The 15,454-nt window shown below is 39.9% G+C and overlaps 2 protein-coding genes across 8 annotated transcripts in view; one reads left to right on the top strand and one right to left on the bottom strand.

The window, feature by feature from the left end:
• Positions 1 to 480: 480 nt before the first annotated feature.
• Positions 481 to 5,930, bottom strand: atp5mj (ATP synthase membrane subunit j). Of its 2 annotated transcripts, none has more exons than XM_086018676.1 (4): positions 5,873 to 5,930; positions 1,897 to 2,020; positions 897 to 917; positions 481 to 598 (listed from the first exon to the last, which is right to left on the bottom strand). In XM_086018676.1, the coding sequence occupies exons 2-4, from the start codon at positions 2,018 to 2,020 to the stop codon at positions 585 to 587; spliced, it is 159 nt and encodes a 52-aa protein (XP_085874802.1). In that variant the 5' UTR covers positions 5,873 to 5,930; the 3' UTR covers positions 481 to 584. The 2 variants fall into 2 exon arrangements, with proteins under 2 accessions (XP_085874802.1, XP_085874801.1); XM_086018675.1 differs by lacking the exon at positions 5,873 to 5,930 and adding an exon at positions 2,724 to 2,847.
• The window catches only part of syne2a (spectrin repeat containing, nuclear envelope 2a), a 55,477-nt gene continuing 44,638 nt past the window's right edge, over positions 4,616 to 15,454 (top strand). For 3 of the 6 annotated variants that reach the window (XM_086018671.1, XM_086018672.1, XM_086018668.1), the window contains exons 1-14: positions 4,616 to 4,751; positions 4,896 to 4,965; positions 5,058 to 5,079; positions 5,166 to 5,320; positions 5,434 to 5,457; positions 6,443 to 6,731; positions 7,449 to 8,441; positions 10,310 to 10,444; positions 11,427 to 11,582; positions 11,708 to 11,949; positions 12,160 to 14,182; positions 14,405 to 14,739; positions 14,817 to 14,961; positions 15,087 to 15,287. In XM_086018671.1, coding sequence (XP_085874797.1) covers positions 6,648 to 6,731; positions 7,449 to 8,441; positions 10,310 to 10,444; positions 11,427 to 11,582; positions 11,708 to 11,949; positions 12,160 to 14,182; positions 14,405 to 14,739; positions 14,817 to 14,961; positions 15,087 to 15,287 — 4,314 coding nt within the window. In that variant the 5' untranslated portion in view covers positions 4,616 to 4,751; positions 4,896 to 4,965; positions 5,058 to 5,079; ... (1 more) ...; positions 5,434 to 5,457; positions 6,443 to 6,647. The other 3 variants (XM_086018674.1, XM_086018669.1, XM_086018670.1) reach the window with 3 other exon arrangements.

Below are 15,454 nucleotides of genomic sequence, written 5' to 3'. Positions count from 1 at the left end.
GATGCAGTAGTTGTGTTTGAAAAAAAGACCGGTAAAAGCATAAGTACTGATTCAACTCCATTACTTAAGTACGGCAAAAGTAAGAAAGTAAAGAGTCTGAAATGCACTGAAGTACAAAAGTGGAAATGTATTATGAATGGAAAATGTATGCCTTAGTTGAGTTCTTTTCACACAAAAATGCCACTGATTTCGCTTACCTGTTTGGCCACATAAGTACTAAATAATCACGTCTCAGTATGTCAATCGAAAGTAAGACTTACTTGCTGAAGATTAGATATTTGGGGTTAATGCATACATATCATATAGTTGTGTGCATTAAAATATTTTGCCATATATCCTAATCCATGGTCACTAATCGCATTGGCATTATTCTTACAAGTGACAATGGTATGCCCTGACTAGAAAATATTGAATTTCTGCAGTGTTTTTCTAACTTAAAGCACCACAGAGGAAAATACCACTCATGAACACAAAAGAAAGTGTGTTTGTTCACTGACAATTTTATTAGTTCCATATTAACAAGGTGTCCAATGTGAACGGGGGCAATTTTACAGCAGGGGAGGCTGGTCAGAAGTGTATGAAACCTAATGAGCTGGCTCTGCAAAAAGAAAGAAATATGAATGACAACTTGATTTAGTAGATCAAAGAATACTTCAGAAAATTAACTTGCAGAAATATAATTTGATGCGCTTTTGTAACAGTGACATCTAGAGGAGAATCCGTGTAACTGCACACTACTTGACAGGAGAAACGATCCCCAAAACGCCCGTTTATAAAATTACTCATTTCATTATAATTTTTTTTTTTTAATAATATACAGATTGCTCTTACAGATCAATCACCAAAATAAACCACAACAGTATTTTGTAAATGAAATTATAAATTTGGATACTTACTGTCCTTCACTGCTTTCTTGCCTAAAATGAAAGAAAATGAAACAAATTTGTTACTCACACCACGAAGATGCAACATGTTCTATCACAATTACATACTTCTGATCGCAGATGGTATATTTGATGAGTACATATAATTTTTTATTACATAAAATGGGGTCCCCCAGTATTATTGACTTGAAACTATCTGACATTGACATGTGTCATGCATACAATAGTACACCCGGCCTGCATGGGCCTAAAAGACAACAAACAATCAGGATGACCCGGCACCAGGACCAAAAACAACAACAATAGTGGTAGAAATGTGTCAAAAACAGTCTATCTTGCCTTCTTCTCCAGATTTTAGATAAAACATTTGTGATTGTAAAAACATTTAATCTTTTCCTCATCTGAACAATAGCGCATATTGAAAATCAACAAAACATACAAATGTGGGTTTTCCTTCAACAAGACTAGTACTTAGATATTACAGAATGCATATGGTCAATAATACAAGCTCAACCTTTTCAAAACCCATTTTGTTTCTCAACAAGATATTGTCCCCTTTCCAGATAGCTTATAAGCCTATTATCTATTATATACAAGTAAAGTTTGTAGATGGTACTGAGTAGACTAATGCCTCTATAATCAAAAGGTATTCCAAGATAATTTTTGGATGACTTTGGGATTGGTTTAACAGATTTTAACCATCAAGATGGAATTAAATTATATTCAAATCAAGTCTTGAAGAGATGAAAAAGAACATCTAAACGTTTTGGTGACTTTAGGTCAGGACCTCATTTGGAATACCTTCAATTCCGGAAGCTGTATTTAGTTTTGCTTTGTCTATAGCCTCTTTTACTTTCTCCATGCAAATATTACAGTTCAGAAAGATATTGTGCATGTGTATAAAATCGCCTTTGTATGTATAGATTATTCTCAACACATAACTTCCACAGCCAGCTTCAAATTTTGCCAGGCTCAGTTTCAAATGCTAATTTTCCCCAAAAAGAAAGCTCACCTCCATAGGAGACTTTGTAGTAGAGGTACGTCATGATGCCGACACCCACCCACATCTCTTGATAGGCCTTGGTGTAGTATGGGCTCATTTTGGCCCACCAAGTTGCAAACATGCTTCCAGCCATCTGCGGGAGCGCACAACAACAGAAATGTAAATGTCATCTTCAGTTACGTTGATGCCAGATTTCTCTTTCTGTTCAAGCAAGCAAATTTAAAAACTAAGGTTGTACATTTAAAATGGTGTATCAAACAGTATTAGGGGTTGTGTTTAAAGGGACATTTTATCACTTTTAGTTTAGAAAAACGTCAGTGTTTTATTTTATTTTTTAAATTATTATCGAAGGCGAGTGGTGTCTGAATTTTTATTTTAAGGTCATATCTACTAGCCCCCAAGCTAAATTATCAAAACCTATATAGCAATATGTCACATAACGCTATCTTGACCGTCAACTATGTCAGATGTCATCAACATAGATGTAAAGGTAACAATGCTTTAACATTTATTTGACATTTATTTATTACATTTATTTAAAGACGATTTCTGTCATTTGTAAGTAGCCGGGTTTGCTGTGCAAGATTACGACAAATCATGCAGCTCACGTCAAGTCAATGTAAAACAGTGTTACAATACAACGTCTGCCCGACTTTACATCTGTTCTCTGAACCATAGCTAAAGCTAAACTAGCCATACTAGCTCGCTAGCAGGACGAGCTAACTAATCACGCCAATGGATGTAGTACGCGTTATATTACAATACTTTCATTTCCTAATAACTGTTAAGCACCGACGAAATGCACGACTTTCAGACTTACAATATGCAGACAGTACCTTTTTATTTGTCACGGTGCAGAAGGAAGGTCAAGCTAGCACCAGTGGCCTGACGTCAAAGTCGTGGTGGTAATACTTCTTCTACTCTCAATGACGCGGTTTTCCTCTTGGGTTTGTGTACAGCCTGCCACCCAATGGACAATTTACCCACTAACACTTTAAACCGCTTTATCCACATTTGTTCAGAGCTACAAAGTAATGCCTGAATGTGTGCACTATTTTCTGTTCTACCTTTTCAAGACTTTTCAGAACAAATGTTTGGAAATGCAATTTTCTTAAGTGGTGGATAAAGCCATTGTTATTATCAACTGTTGGTTCTCTGTAATCCTTCACTAATCATTTAATTAAACGTTTTTAGACTCTTGACTGGTTATGACTCACTGACCTGGACCTCCATATTGTTCTTGAACTTATTCTCCAACCTTGCTGTTGTGAGCAGTGTATTGATACCCTGAGTCGATATATCGATACTCTCACCAGGATTAATTGGGTATTGATTATCTCTCTAAATCTTGTGTAGTAGTCTTCCCAGAAGATTAGAGGTTGCAACTTGCCGAGGGACCAATCTCAGAGATAATGTTTTACTCTTCTCAGTCATTCAAGAAGGATAGGTGTTGCACTGTTTTTGTCCATTTTGTCTATGTTTGAAAAGACTGAAGAAGAAGATCCACATAGTCACACTATGACTCATTAGTAGCACAACTGCTCCGCCCACAATATCTTACCTAAATGAGAGAACTTGATTATATTGATGAATATTTATCAATATTGGTGTCTCCGCTGGTAACAGACATCACGGCAATTGGTCATGTACAGTAGTTCAAAATGGGTATGGGTTTGGATATGCTTTTTTTGTGGTCATGATCAGTGAAAAAGTGTTTCATAATCACTCCAATTTATGTCAGGGCTGAACAAGATTGTATGACTTTGTTATTAACCTAAGTGATGACTTGACTTTCTTGATTTACTTGAAATTCAGTGGGGATGCCACTTCACTTGATATGCCACAATAACTTGCCATCAGTCAAGATCTCAACTGCTGTTGACTTTGCTTCACTATGTTAAAGTTTATCGGAAGAATCTACTTGATTACAGTAATTGAAACTCATGCACTGCCATTGACGAATTTATTTGTCTTTTCACACAAAATGGATGCCACACAGTGCAATGAGGGAGTAGAATCCTGTTGCTATCGCACAGCCAATCAACAAAGAATGTTAATAGCTATAATTGCAAAATTATAATTAAAACGATTAAAGGGCTTTACATCAATCTAATATATCATGATTATATGATAATATTTTGGGGTTAAAATTTTTTGCAACTATTTCAGTAAGTTTTCTAGAAAGGGTTTAATACCTTTTTGGATCGACATGTAGTTCTTAATAATCTTTATTGAGCAAAGGCGCCCGTTTTACATTTGAAAAATATCACAGCACACCACCAAACAAAAATGCCACAAAAAAAGAACACAAAGCTGATGTACTTGAAAGAAGCTCATTAATGAGTCAGCTTGACTAAGGCATGATTCTCCACCTGCTGTACATATACAGTCAATGCAGTCTGGGTCACGTTTCCGTCCCTCGTCAGCAAAACGGGCGTCCGCCAATAATGGACTGTGAGGTCCGTTCGGACTTCACCAGTTTGGTGATGATTATACAAACGGACAAAAATCCACTTCCGTCTGTGCTTATTCCTTTTTTTTTTCTTTTTAAGTTTCCCGTCCATCGTCTAACATCGGGCGTCCGTCCGTAACGGACAGGCGGACCGGTCCGTCAGGTCGACGGAATGCCCACCTCTTCAAATGATAATAACGTTTGGTTAAAAATGTTGAGATTAAAGAAGAGAGAGTAGTGTGGCAAGTTTGACTTGTTTCCTGAAGCTGTGTTTGTGCCGAGCCAATAAAAGTCCGTCTGTGTGCATTTCAACATGCTCACTCCTGCTGCAGAAAGCGCGTGAGCGTTTGGAACAATGTTTACATGCTGCTGTGCTCAACGAAAGGAGAGCATGAAAGACACACCAACAAAGGTATTTTTTATACTCTAATATAATCTGTACACACTATGCGCTGAATAAATTATATCCGTGCACTACATACTGTAATTGCAAGCGAGCTAAAGATCAATCTGTGGTGGTTTCTATGCATGTTGCTGCCCTTTTTTTGCCCCGCAGGTGTGTGAAATAAGCTTGCCATCAGTCCACCCTGGAGGAAAAGCCTAACAAGTTATGCGTCATTATATGGGTGTGTTCACAACTGATGTCGTTTCTATTTATCCATATTTGTTTCCACTTGCTCACTAAGGAGTGTCCATTTGTTGCTTTTAAACATTTTAGACAAGCCACATTTGCTACGCAGGTGTGTTCAGCAACCACACGGTGCATTGCATTACAGCGTTGTTCTGTTCATTTGTCGAATAACTCATTTGCGCCGATCTATCCAAGGGCAAAGGACAACTTTAGGACCTGAGATTTAGTGCGAATTTTGTGAGCCAGCAAGAGTTGGAAGGAGACGGCCTGAAACAGGAAATTCAAGACTCCAATCAGAAAACAAAGCCGAGGTGGAAGGCGGCTCTGCAATCAGTCTAACCTTGTCTCAGGTGAGTAAGATGAAACAGTGACAAGGCCAAACAGTCCTAATTAGGATCAGCTCCAAAATGTACACATGGGCATTATGTCAAAAGTTTCATTATATGCTGTGTTTTCCAACCAGGGTTGTGTGAGCGCATTGCAGGGGGTAAGTGGCAACATTTTAACATGTAATTTATTTCCAAGATGATTAACCTGTGGCAGAGCTGCGCCAAAATCACAACATCTGCGTGCCATCTTAATAGTCTCATTAAAGCTCAACTGACTGATGGAAAGAAAGTAAAACTGCTATAGTGCTTGGGAACCACTTTTTGATTCTAATATTTATTAAAGTCTGTTACTTAAAATATTTAAAGTTTGCCACTGTGAATTTTGTGTAATCCTGCTAACCAAATAACCAGCAGTGATGAAAACATACCTTCCTTGATGGAGACAATCAACTTAAACCATAATAGACACATTTAACTTTTTTTCCCCACACACAATTTAAAACAGTTTAACTCAATAAAATTGTCTGTATTATTTTGTCAAAAATCCAGAAAAACTAGATAATTAAAGCATACTTAACGTCCACTTAGAGCACTCTGGTTGAAATCACTGGTTGTGGCGGGGAAGTCTGTCTCCTGCACAATGATGGATTTCGTTACTATGACAACAAGAGGTGGAGCTTGGGTGGCTGGAAAACGGAGCCTATTATAGACGAATTAAAAGCACACTTGTGAAGTCATCACTTTATCACCAAGATACCAATTTATTCTTGTCACTTTAAGGCCATATATGTGGACATCACCAAACACAAATATCCTTGTCTCCACAACAACTTTTTTGGAACTTTGTAGAGTGTGCCAGTGATCAAAAGCTAACATTGATACTGTAACACTTGTAGCTCATTCAAATTTGTGCTAACACCGCAGCTCTGCTTACAATGCAACACAACCAGCAATCTTAGCACATCTGAAACCAAGTCTAGGCTCCACCAGGAAGTAATTCCACTGCAAACCCACAGGGGGGCGCTAGATGCTAACTTCCAGTTTTACAGTACAATTTAGGCACACAATGCAAGTGTTATTTGCTACTTCAGAAATGCATGTATCCGAATAAGCAGTAAGAGAGGATTTTTTTTCTTTTCTCAGTATTGTGATGGAAGGATGGCGTCTGGAGTTTTTGACTGAAAGGGACTGGAGAGTGAAACATCCTAAAACAAGTGCTTCCAGCAGAAATCAACCTCACTCTTCACAAAGTTAATGAAGACCGTGGCAGGTACCTCAAGGTCCAGAAACGCAGCGTCCGGTGTTCCTTCGAATTTAGTGGCATCGCATTTGAAGTTCAGATGACAACATGACTGATGGAGTGAAGCAGGTTTTCAGCCAGCTGCAGTTTAGCAGCCAAACCGTTCAAGCAGAACCATCCCAACCAGGCCAGGTAATTGGTCAAAAAAGAGGCCATTTTGTACTCATGTAATGTGTTTCAACAAAAACCAAAACCATCCATTACTGAACATGAACCCAAACATACTTTACACATCAAGTCCAATAGTCAGGGAGTAAAAAGTGCTCTGAGATTTTTTTCATGCGATTTGTGTTAATACCTTTAGTATTATATTTTTCACCTGTACTTATTTATTTATGTGCAGTATTTGTTATGTTGTATAGTCATGTCAACACCAAAATCATTACCTTGGTTTTCGTTTGGTGTGTGCTAAACTCTTTGATTCATTCAAATCACTGGCTTTTATGTGTTTTGTAAGGTTGCCCAATTTGGATTTGTTAAACTTTTTAAGAAATGTTTATTATTGCGGTTGCTTTTTAGTGGTGTAGAACTACACCATTTTCCCCTTCATGTACAGTTGGTGTAGATAAGGTAACCAAAGTCCAAAAACGCATTACCGGTACATAGACGGGGAAAAAAATGGGCTTCCGACTATTTTTTTTCAAGTGTCCCGTCAAGCGTTTATTGCCTACAAATTGGGCGTCAATCATGGGCGGATAGGCGGACCGGTCCGTCACGTAGGCGGAATGCCCAACTCTGTTTACATCTAAAAGATGCTAGAGAATGTCTTAATGGCTCAAAAAAAGCTTGTCCTCAAAACGACTAAACTTTCCATGCCTAATAATTGAATGCTTTTGTTCAATTTTATAGGCTTCAATCATGAGCCAAAGTCAAAGAGAAGTGGACTCTAAAGTTGTGCCAGGTCCACCTGACAACAACATGGAAGCCAAACTCATCTTCGCCTCAGACAGCGACGTATCAAGAAATGATTCCACAGAGCCCATTCTTCACAATTTGGATGCTCAGAATACAGAACAATCTTGGAATTCAGTCCAACAACAGGCCGAAATCTGTGTAAAGTATCCCTCCGATAGTTTCGTGCCAACACCCAATGAAGATGCTTTTCATCCATTACAAGTCGTGTGTCCTGACATTTCTCAATCTAAAATCACAAGGCAATCACAAGAGTTCAAAGAGAGCAATCAGTCACAGTCTCTTGGGCCGACAGATGACATCGGTGCCGTTCATAATCTTCTGAGAGGTGAACAGGGAATCTTTATTACAACTAAATGTCCATCCTCAGTAGTGTCAAATAAGGCAAGACTGAGCTGTGGACAATCAGCAAAATATCCAGAAACCTTGAAGATAACTGATGCAGAGAAATCCCATGAGGATAAAGGAACCCCGAAGACCACTCTATGTTGCGAGGGAGCAGAGGGCAAGACTGACAATTTGGTTCCAATTTTACAGCAAAAACCTACAGGGACGATGTCAACGCCAGATGAGCCGGAATCAGGTGAGTCTCGTGTGGCCAGTTCAGATCCACAATCCTCATCAGGTGGAAACACTAAAAAGTCCAATTCAAGTGGTAAATCACCATTCTCGGCAAACCAAGAAGTCTGGGAAAAAAAACAGGGTGAGTCCTCTGAGTCAAGTGGCCTCGCTGAACATTTTAATCTCGCTGCTTCAGATGCAAAAACCACATTTCCGCATGCCAAACAAGGAGAGATAACAGATTACACTCACCCTGGAGGGCAAACACGCCGATATAAATATTTGATCCCCAAAAGATGCTGCGATTCTTCCATGGCTGAAGTGGAAAGTGAGTTGCCGTTATTTTTGGAGGCCAAAGAGATGGCAGAAGTAAGTTTTCTATTTGTTTCTTTCTCATCTTGCTTGTTCTCGTATGTGGCTTTTGTATTTTAATTGGATACAAGTAGTCTAAAAATCTTTCAAAAATTCTCTCAATGAGTCCTCTTGACTCACTGTGTTTCCTGTAGTGTTTGCCTGCCATTGTGCGAACTGTTGTCTTAAAACTTTATCAAAATTGTTCTTAGTTACTTGGAAATGGCTAAATAACATCACTTGTTTCTTTTGCCGGGATGAGAATTTTTTTTAATAGTCTCACAATATTTAAATTATCGTTAAAGAAGCAAGTACGAACACAAGAAATGGCAATACAGTGAAATAGAAAGCAGTCTATTCTTAAAGCAGAAGTCAACCCAAACATATTTTTTTCAAGAATATGTTTCCAGCAGGCCCACGAGTTGAAACACGGCATTCTGATTAATTTTGTGTTTGTGGAATATAAGTTAAGCAGCAAAATGCTCTCGTTTTTAGCCATCTATTTATTGTATTGTTTGTAAAGTGCTTTGTTACAGCTCTAGCTGTTATGAAATGCGCTATATAAAGAAAATTGTATTGTATTCTATCTCCGGGGGCGGCCATTTTGTCTTCTGTCGACTGAAAATTACATCACAACGACCAATCACGGCTGACCTGTTTTCTGAATCCAAGCAGCGATTGGTCGTTGTGAGCAGTTGTTGTGATGTCATTTTCAGTCGACATAACACAAAATGGCCGCCCCCAGAGATGGCTGAAAACGAGTGGTTTAACACTTATTCCGCATACGCAATTTTAATCAGAATGCCGTGTTTCAACTAGTGGGCTTGCATAGAACATATTCTTGAAAAAATAAAATTTGCTTTGACTTCCTCTTTAGGTACAAATAAGGCATGCAATTAGTGCAAATATTGGAATCTTATAAGAAAATATCTAACATGCCAAATATTGCACAAATAGCAGATATTGACATTGCATATGACTGTAAGACTGTGTTTACTGTTCAGCAGCTTTCAGCAAGTAGAGGTTTTGGTAGGGTTAGAACGTTTAAGCCTATAGTGCTAAACAAAGAAACACATATTTACAGGGGAAATCAACCCAAAAGAATTTTTGGCAATATGTTCTATGCACCTTCACTTGGCTAAACATGGCATTCTGATTTAAATATTGTTTTTGTAGAATATGAGTTAAGCAGCCAAATTCACCAATTTTACCATCTCAGGGGGCGGCCATTTTGTCACTTCTTTCAACTAAAATGAGTTGCTCAGGTAACAACCAATCATGGCTCAGCTTCATAAAACAGGTGAGCTGTGATTGGTTGTTACCTGAGCCCTGAGCAACTGTGATGTCATTTTCAGGCGAAAGAAGTGACAAAATGGCCGCTCCTTGAAATGGCTAAAAACGGGTTAATTTTGCTGCTTAACTCATTAATCATGACCCACCTTCCACCATGTGAAGATCTGACAGTCAGACTGCTTGGTGTTGTTACATTAATTATTAATTCTCTCAAAACTTAGATGAGAGAATCAAAGCTATTCTAATTGACAATTTAAAATGTTTATCATTCTATATCAACAAATATATTTTATATTGCAATATATGCAATGCTAAAAATATGAAACATGCAGCTAGGTTGCCCTGTTTGGTGCCGGTTCATGCCGCCTACTCGTTTAATTGACAAGGTCTATACTTGTAAGCGCCATGCAGTCCCCCAGCCCTGAGGCGTACTGTTCCACGCTTTGCAAATTCTTGTGTTCACTGTACTGACTCGCCTGGCCACCGTCAACATGGTAACATTAACAGGAAGCACTGTTATTATCTGAACACAAACAGGAACAGAATGAGGCTTTTTTTGCAACACTACCCGTGCTTTTATGTGGATTGTTTAGGTCAAAGAGTTGTCCTCCAACATGAGGTTGGAAGAGCCGGAGACGACTTGGGAATCACGTGGACAGCCCTCACACACCATGCAGGACCTTTTGTCTGAGATTCAGGGCATGGTAGAAGGAAACAACATTATAAATGTGAGTATTTACTTTTTTGTAACATTATCTTAAATAACTTGACTATTTTCTCTACTTCTCTAAGGTCTTTCTTTTAATCTGAGATTCTTGTGATACTCAGATGATCACAGTGTAACTGTAGATAACCCAATGAAAGAAGTGCAAGAGCTTGATTAAAGTCATGGAACAGTGAGCAGATAAGGAGTTTTGATGGTTGTTTGTTCCCATAATGCCTCTACAAAAGTCTGTGACATTAGTCAGCCTCTAATTTGTAAGTCAACTAAACCTTTTTTTCCAAGAATATGTTCTATGCAAGCCCACTAGTTGTAACAGGGCATTCTGAATATTGTGTTTGTGGAATAAGTGTGAATCCGCGATTGGTCGTTGTGAGCAGTTGTGATGTCATTTTCAGTCGACAGAAGACAAAATGGCCGCCCCCGGAGATGGCGAAAAACGAGTGCATTTTGGTGCTTAATTTATATTCCGCAAACGCAAAATGAATCAGAATGCCGTGTTTCAACTAGTGGGCCTGCCGGGAGCATATTCTTGAAAAAAACATATTTGGGTTGACTTGCGCTTTAAGTGGTATTATGAATAAACATTTTGTGACATTTTGATATTAACCGTCACGAAAATGAGTTTTCACTGTAAAAGTTCAAAACAAACACTTAAACTTTAATAGCAAAAGTCTTGACAGAAAGCGACACTGGAATCTTACAGCTTTGAATGTGCACCTTTTGGTGTATTTTTCACATCTTTTAATTCCCCAGCATTAATACAATCACTTTTGGAGGTTCTATTGCTTCATATAAAATAATGAAAATCACTAAAACATGTAATTCACCCAATTAACTGTAAAACAGACCCCCCAAAATTCATATTGCTCATTTTGGACATTTCATTTTTCCCTTACACATTATCGCTGTGTGTTACTCCTTCACTGTCATTGGGCATAGAAGCTATAGGTGTAGCAAGTCGCATTTACATTTAGTTTATATTATAGGGGACAACGCGCATGGATTTAAACTGGTACCTTCAGTCTTCACCTAGTGAAGCGGAGATCAGACTGGTCAGAGCAGTTCAAAATGTGCTGGCATGTCGATATCTGCCAGCACAACTGGATCTGACTGCTATGGCCAAACAACTGGAGGAGGCAGAGGTATGTCGTAATTTTTACACATTTGTCTTTAAACAACAAATTATTCTTGGTGTGTGTATGTATTTTTTTTCTCTATTGGATGCCACCAGTCACAAAATTCATAGTCTGTTCATTCTGGCTTGCAGGCTTATAAGCATTGTGTGTTGGACCAAGTTGCTATATTGAAAAGTACCAGCTCTTCTCAACTTTGTGGTCCGAATGTCTTGAAAAGACTGGAAGCCCAGTTGAGTACAGCGCTGCTGGATGCCTCGGCCACAGTGCAAGTCAAAACGGCCCAGCTGGGTGAAGTCAAACAGTATCACAAACAGCTAGAGAAAATCAAAGCTTTCCTGCATGAAGTAGATGCTGAGAAGAAAAAAAATAACTTGTGAGTAACTTTGTGGTTGGAATGTTGCACCTTAGTAGTTCCCACCAAGGGATGCGATAGCATGAGATTCAATGTTATCATTCTCGAGCAATTATGACTGAGTCAAGTTTAGTCTAAACACATTTTAAAGATAACTCTAACTCTGTGAAACTGTGTAATGTTAATGTGTGTCTGTTTATGTTTTTTTATTTTTTATTTTATTTTATTTAGATGCGCTTTGGGAAGCAGTGCCCTACAAGCTGAAAAACTCCACTCCTTGCTGCAAACCTTAAAACAAAGCAAAGAAATGTGGCAAGAGCTCCGTACTTTGAGCAGCCAGTTGGCCGTGCACTTGAGCGATGCAGAAAGCTCAGGTGCTCTTCTCGCTCAGCTTGGGGATGTGCAAGATGAGTGGAGACTTTTGAGTGGAAGTATCAAAAAAGCCCTTTGTCAGGCAGCTAACGCTTCCTGTCAATCATCTGTCCTTATGAAAGAGGCTAAACAGCTTAAAGACAAGATTATAGCTATCCGGGAATCCGTGGAGTCCCATGGGAAATGTCATAACACCAAAAGTACTTTAGAACTTTTATGTCTGAGCGAAGACCTGAAAATGTGTAACCAGCTGCATGTGCATCTGCAGTCTTTCTCAGATGCTCTTTTCCAGTCCTGTATAGGCCAGAAAGAGAAGGACAGCATTAAATGTGACCTTGAAGAATTGAGGACCGTACTGGGAAGTACCAAAAACCACGCCGACACCTCCATATGTAGCGCTGATGCTAATCAGCAGTTTCAGGAATGGATCACATGGGCAAAACGGATGGAATACGACATTATCATTGGCAAAAAGCTGTCTCTTTTCCCAGAAGAAGCTCGAATTCAGATTGTTAAAATGAGGAAATATCAGACAGATCTCTTGATCAGAAGGTCAATGATGCAACAACAAGAAATGAGAGAGGAAATGTCGGACATGGACGATGCGACCTATGCCCAGGGGTTGAAAGTAGTAGAAGCCCTGTATGCAACTATCACTGAAAACTTGGATAATGTTCTTGACACAATGACAAAGAATCTACTGGAGAGGGAGAAATTGTTAGACCACCTTAATCGCATTGGTACGTGGCTAGTAGAAACAAATGCCAACAGAGACCCCTGTGCTTATGTTGAGAATGTTTCAAGAGTTGACATAAGCTCACTTGAGACAGAGCTAAAACATCACAGAAAAGTCGCTGAGGATATAGAAAGTCATCTAAGTCTGGTAGACGCTTTAGAGAAAAGGTGCAAGGAAGTAGCAGAAGGCCTGAGCCCCGGAGAGAGCCGTTACCTTGTCAACAGGCTCTCGGGCGTCTGGACAGAATTTGATGGGTTGCTAGCACAAGAGAGTGCAACCATCTGGCATTTGGAGGAGCTGATTCATGAGCGGACCTCGTCTGGTGAGGAGCTGTCTACCGTCGAGGATAGCCTAAAGAACATATCCTCTTCTTTGGACCGACATCATTTCCCCATGACACAGGAATCCATTTTAACAATTGCGCTTCTGAAGCACGTGCTGATGGAACATCAGTGTCAAGTACAAGAGATTCAACACTGTCAGGAGAAAGAGAGGAGCTCTCTGCTGGGCACCATTGGGGAACTGCAAGAAAGATGCAAAGTTCTTAGTTTTTATGCTCTTGAGCAAGACAAATATCTGCAACTGAAGAAGCAAATGGAGGATTCAAGGGACATTTCTGAAGAACAAATCCAGCAGGCTAAAGATAGAACATTACGTTTGGGTGAGAGGTTCAAACTTTGCCAGGCACTCTTAGTTGACCTCCCACTGATGAAGACGCAGTGTCAAGAAGCGGCGGACCAACTGGAGGTGATCGCGCAGGAGCTGCTCCCAACAGAGATCAATTTAGAGAGGCAAAGCATTCGCTGCACTGTGGACATGTTTGTTTCTTGGGAGCAAACCGCTTCAGATGAGATCAAACGTTTAGAGGGCAAGCTTCTTCTGGGCCTGCGTTTTTCCTCTGAGCTTTCTACCTTGATGGAGTTCTTCCAAAGAACAGCGCAAGAACTGCAGGGTATGGAACCAGTCAGTCCGGATGAAAGAGCCATAGATGTTGCACTGCAAAGGCGATGGGTGATGTGGAGAAACATGGAGTCTGGGATGCGAGTGTTGCGCGCACTGGCTTGGAATGGGAAAATCAATTTAACGAGTCACTGTGATCTGCATTTACTTCGAGACTCCACCATGCAGGAATGCCACTTACAGATGGTGAGTGCAGACACTCGTAATGCAATGGAACCTTGGAGGTCAAACGGTATTCATTCACAATGTTTTGAAGTCATGAATTGTTTCGAAACAGAAAAATTTCCCCAGAAAATTCTCAAATTCCGAATTGTGTGACCTCAAGGGTGTTTGCACTATATTTGAGCTCTCACATTTTTGAGTGAATTGTGAGTTTCAACAGATTCTCCTTGACTTTGTATTCAACAGGAAAGTTTATCCAAGACTCGAGAATCCTTGAAAGATTACCAGTGGGCTGCTCAGGGAGCTATTAACTTCCTTCACAATGCTGAAATAACTTTTTTATCAGCTCCTGGTGGGTTCCTTGACTGTACGGAGGAACAAACTCAGACCCAACAGGCTATCGGAGCTCTCGAAGAAGGATTTGTTGCTCATATCCGGCACCTTGTTGAACTGGTACCTCAACAAGTCTGCCTTTCCTGCAGAAAGACTCAAGATCTGCACATTGGCATCCTGAGCCAGTTGTTAGTGGGAAGAGCCATACTGGAGGCTCGGGCTCAGCTCAGACTGGAGTCCTTGCAGAGGTACTGGCTCTGTTATTTTGCCTTGTTTTCCTGTTTGTGTGTGTTTTTTAAAGGTAAGTGCAAAACCTGTGTTTCAGATGTGAGCTTCGACAACAGAGCCACAGAGTTTGTCACAAAGACGTACAACAGCATCTTTCAGAATTTGAAGCAAAGCTTTCAGCGTGTGCAGCACAAGAAGTGACATCCTATGATAAATGTCATTCACAACACAAACAATCTAAGGTAAGAACAATACGCCGCTACTGTATGGGTGGCATGAGTTTAAATGTTACGCTTAACTGTTTAGAACCCATACATCAAAATTATTTGGCACTATTCAAGACACTTCTTTGTTCCCTCCATTAAAGAGCTTGATGGAAGGTGTCTTCGACCTTGCGGCAAAGATTGAAGAACTCCGAGAAAGATGTCCCATGCAAGGATGTGGCATTGGAAAGGACGGGGAGCTTGGCGCCCTCTGGAGGCGCTGGGTATCACTGCGGCGTGGTGTTGGTCTGTTGATGGCACAAGCAGATCAGAGAGTGGAGGAATGGAAGGATATCGCAACGAGTGTAAGTCACAGAAACCTATCGTGCAAATATTTGTCATCCATTACAGCAGTGACATTCATCACAGATAGTTCATCCTGATTTGTATACATGCACACACAAAGCCTCCTTTTATGCTACCACTGCACAATGGGCCGCCTTTTCACAAATTGCAATAAGATATAACCTTT

The sequence above is a fragment of the Filicampus tigris genome, chromosome 20 (genome assembly GCF_054856515.1).
Source record: "Filicampus tigris isolate MCC_2025a chromosome 20, RoL_Ftig_1.0, whole genome shotgun sequence".
Classification (NCBI taxonomy): domain Eukaryota; kingdom Metazoa; phylum Chordata; class Actinopteri; order Syngnathiformes; family Syngnathidae; genus Filicampus; species Filicampus tigris.
The sequence above is the reverse complement of the archived record's forward strand: the minus strand, read 5'-3'. Positions and strand labels throughout refer to the sequence as shown.

Bases quoted from the DNA above. Each gene is read 5' to 3' on its own strand.
- atp5mj (XM_086018676.1), bottom strand. From the start codon at position 2,020: ATGGCTGGAAGCATGTTTGCAACTTGGTGGGCCAAAATGAGCCCATAC. The intron at 918-1,896 runs GTGAGCTTTCTT...CTTTCATTTTAG, and splicing joins CTACAAAGTCTCCTATGGAG to GCAAGAAAGCAGTGAAGGAC.